General features: G+C 45.8%; 1 protein-coding gene across 1 annotated transcript in view; it reads left to right on the forward strand.

Annotated features, from left to right (window-relative positions):
* Positions 1 to 4513, forward strand: part of LOC118005611 (mucin-16-like) — a 60107-nt gene that overhangs the window by 25326 nt on the left and 30268 nt on the right. The window contains 5 exon segments of the mRNA XM_034997573.1: positions 300 to 424; positions 573 to 640; positions 3301 to 3473; positions 3762 to 3797; positions 4058 to 4129. Of these exon segments, the coding sequence (XP_034853464.1) occupies positions 300 to 424; positions 573 to 640; positions 3301 to 3473; positions 3762 to 3797; positions 4058 to 4129 (474 nt within the window).

The raw sequence follows: 4513 nt of genomic DNA on the forward strand, positions 1-4513 counted from the left end.
TTCCTTTCCTTTCCTTTCCTTTCCTTTCCTTTCCTTTCCTTTCCTTTCTTTCCTTTCCTCTCTTCCTATAATAGCCTAATAGCTATCCTAATAGATGTGCATGCTACTGTATTTAATAGCATCTGGCTTTGCTCTTTATCTGGAATCTGTCTTTGGTCCTAAGGCAGCTAGCCTATGTGCCTGCTCTGAACCCCTGCTTCCTGAGATCTGGACCCTCCATCTCCGTCCCCAGAAGTTGTCTTAGAGGCCAGCCCAGGCCTGACTCAGGCATGGCCTCCTTTTTCCTTCCCCTGCTACAGCAGTGGTCCCTTTCCTGGTGCCGTTCACCCTCAACTTCACCATAACCAACCTGCACTACGAACAGGACATGCAGCATCCAGGCTCTTGGAAATTCACCTCCATGGAGAGGATCCTGCAGGATCTGGTGAGAGCCCCGTCCACCGGTGCCAGCCCTGCCCACCTCACTTCTGCCCCTGCCCATATCACCTCTGCCCCATTCACTTCACCAATACCCCAGCTCCCCCTGGCCTCCCTCAGGGGTTCCTTCTCACCTCCCCTCTCCTTTCTCATAGCTCAAACCCCTGTTCAAGAACAGCAGTCTGGGATTCCTCTATTCAGGCTGCAGACTAGCCTCGCTCAGGTGAGACTGTCCCCAAGAACACAGCCCAGCAGGTGTATGGGACCCTCATCTACGGGCTCCCTGACTTTGTCCAACCTTGGGACAGCTACCACCACGGATACTGCCCATCATTATCACCAATAACAACCCCAGCAGCTAGCAATTCCTAAGATCCGAAGCAATGTGCTAGTACCTTACATTTCATCCTATCAGCCCTCATGACAACCTCAAGAAGCAGGAACCGAAGGTGCAACGGGCTCAGAGGGATTGAGTAGCTTGTGCAGATCACAGAGCAACCCTGCATGGTGGGTTCTAGAGCCAAACCCCTAGCTCTCAAGCAGCGCTGCCTCCTCTGCCTCATTATGAGCTTGCAGCATGTGGAAATTACCGATCTGGCAACCTCTAAGAGGGAAGAACCTAAGAGGGAAGGAAAGCAGGCACACTGTTACACAGAGAATCCTAGATGGGTCAGACTCATGGAAGGAGGCCTGACCTGCCCTGGGATGGCTCAGGGTTGGGGAGGACGCCATCCCTTGGGTGCAGCTGGGGGGTTGGGGGCAGGTCGTGGACACTGCTCCACACCTGGCATTCTCACCTCCCACATCTTTCAGAATCTCTAGGTCTGGTTCTCCTCACATTCCCGTTTTAGCACAGGCATCTACCTCCAGCTCCCCTTCCTTCTGGAAGAAGAGCCGTTGTAGGAGCTTCGTGGCTAAGAGCCTCAGGGAAGCCAGAGCAGAGTTCAAATACTAGCTCTACCATTTACTGAGATCCTGGGCAGGTGCCTGAACCTTGCTGTGCCCTGTGACTCCATGTTATATGTGATATATTAGGCCCATACATAATATATGTACACTAAGATATATGTGTATATGGAGAGAGAGATTTGACCCTTGGATAGTGTGGGTTTGAACTGCATGGGTCCACGTATACGTGGATTTTGTTTTGCTCAACACAGTACAGTGCTCTAAATGTATTTTCTCTTATGATTCTCTTAACATCTTTTCTCTAGATTAGTTTATTGTAAGAATGCAGTATATAATGCCTATACCATAAAAAATATGTTAATTGACTGTGTTATCAGTAAGGCTTCTGGTCAACAACAGTCTATTAGTAGTTAAGTTTTGGGGGAGTCAAAAGTTATATGCAGATTTTCAGCTGTGTTGGGTGTCAGTACCCCCAACCTCCATGTTGTTCAAAAGTCAACTCTGTATATAAAATTTGCACGCACACAGAGAGAGAGAGAGAGAGAGAGGAAAAGAATAGGTATAATTCTGTAGTGTATCTGTTATATCTATTCCTAATATATTTTATTATACCTATATATATAATATATATAACTATAATATATATACCTATATATAATATGTATATTATATATATGTATAATAATATATAATCATACCTATACTTTATACATAGATCTATATTACATATATGTTCTATATAGACATAATAGGTATAATATGTTATATATAGGTATAATATCTAATATATATGATGTATATAGGTATAATTCCTAATATATAACATATATATTACCTAAGTATAGATAATATGAGATATAGGTATAATATATAATTATACCTGTACTTGATATACAGGTTTATGTTATATATATTATATATAGGTATAATAAGTATATTATGTATAGGTATAATATCTTTTATATATAGTATATATAGATATAATCCTTAATATATATGATCTATTATATATATTTAGTATAGATACAAAAGGTATAACATATAATACAATAATAAATAAAAGATAAAATAAATATGTAACAAACATATATCATACACTTACATGTTAAATAGATCATTATATTTATATTATGTATAATTGCATTGCATATGAGAGATAGTGTGATGGGTATAATAACAACCGTGGGAGTTGAGCAATACAGCCCACAGGGATGCTCTGAGGGTTAAGTGATATGATCATGAGTACAAAGTGCTGGGCCCGCTTCATACTCAGAATTTAACAAGAGGTGATTGTTATTATAAGAGACATCCTATCCATGGCCCTGGAGTGTGGGAGCAGCTTTCTATCCATATCTCTCAGTAGTATATGGCTGGGTGGGCAGGTAGGTGGGTCAGTGTCTTGAGGCTGGAGGTGATGCTGAAACATGGACAGGTCACACTTTCAGACAGACCCACCCAAAGGGCATGTGTGTCTCTCTGGCCATTTAGTCTCTTGAGTCTTTAGAAATGCCCCAGCCCTGCATCCAGACTGAGTGACGTTAGCTTTTTGATCTCACTATTTGAAAACCCCAACTCTCTGCAGGAAAATGTCACCAAACCATGCTGTGGTCACTGTTCTGGGGCCATTCCACCCATTGCAGCATGACCCCAGGCACCTTGTTGTGCCCATCAAGACCTGTGACAGGATGTGGCTGTTGTGGCTTCAGCTGGCACCTTCCAGGATTGCTCACCCCATCAACAGTACCCTCTGTGTACCTGCCACACACACGGGGCTTTCAGAGGCTATCCTCCCAGGCATGCAGGAGGCTTCAGGCCTGTGGTGTGCTAGTTGTTGATGGAGGGCATCCCCCTGATGGCGGCAGCTTGTGTTAACTAGGGTTTCCCAAGTTTCTGCCTTAGAGGCTGGCAAGGAGAGAGAGGGAAGGACCAACAGAGAGAGAGAGAGAGTTAGACTATGTGGTGATTCTTACCCAGGCCTGAGAAGGATGGGGCAGCCACCAGAGTGGATGCCATGTGTGTGCATCGCCCCGACCCTGAAGGCCCTGGACTGGACAGAGAGCAGCTGTACTGGGAGCTGAGCCAGCTGACCCATGGCATTGCCCTGCTGGGCCACTACACCCTGGACAGGAACAGTCTCTGTGTCAATGGTGAGCAACCGTGATGTGGTCAGAGTCTTCTCCCCCTCACCGTGCAGCCTCTGCCCTCTGGCTTGAGAATGCATGCCCCGTCCAGCCCCTAGGGGCTTGGCCCTGTGCACTGGATGTGCTGATTCATGGTCTTCTCTTCATCTTGGACTGACTTCACCCTCAGAGCCTTCCTTCCTAATGGGTGCTGATGGAGAACCCCCTCCACTGCACCAGTGTAGCCCTGCCTCCTGTTTGGTCCTCCGCCTCTCCCTAACCCTTACCCACAATGTTCCCTCCCTCTCCCTACAGGTTTCACCCATCAGAGCTCTGCACCCATCACCAACAGTGAGTATTCAACTATGACCCAGGGCCCCTCAACACACAGGGCAGACAAAGCGCTGATGCCTCCTCATGCCTGCTTATGTCATCTCCAGGAGGGATGGATCTCCTGGAGGCCACAAGTTATTTACTCTCTTCTCTGCCCCAGTTCCAGAGGGAATCTCAGCTCAAGTCCCATATGCAGCAAGCCTAATAAATAGTCTGTCTTGTTGGCATTTCTGCTATGTGATTGTCTTTCTGCTTTCACTGATGAGAGCTTTCCTCAGCTCCAGGGACCTCCACAGTGCACCTGGGAACCACTGGGATTCCATCCTCCTTCCCCAGCTCCAGCCCCACAGGTAAGTACCAGTCAATGGCACATCTGTTCGAGGGGGCCTGATGAGCGTAAACACATTTGACATTATTCACTCAAGTAAAGATGGAAAGTTGTAGTAAATCTAGTGATGATGAGTCAGTCAACAACCTTTATTGAACACCTACTTTGTGCCAGGCCCTGGGGAATATAGCAGGGAACACAAAACAAAAAAAATCATTGCCTTCATAAAGCTTATATTCTTATGATAATGATGATGATGGTGATGTTGATGATGATGATGATGGTAATGGTGATAATGATGATGGTGATGGTGATGGTGATGATGGTGGTGGTGATGGTGACACTGATGGTGATGGTGACAATGGTGATGGTAATGGTGGTGGTGGTGATGATGGTGATGGTGGTG

This window comes from Mirounga leonina, unplaced genomic scaffold, assembly GCF_011800145.1.
Source record: "Mirounga leonina isolate KUSES-001 unplaced genomic scaffold, KU_Mleo_1.0 Mir_94, whole genome shotgun sequence".
Lineage (NCBI taxonomy): Eukaryota > Metazoa > Chordata > Mammalia > Carnivora > Phocidae > Mirounga > Mirounga leonina.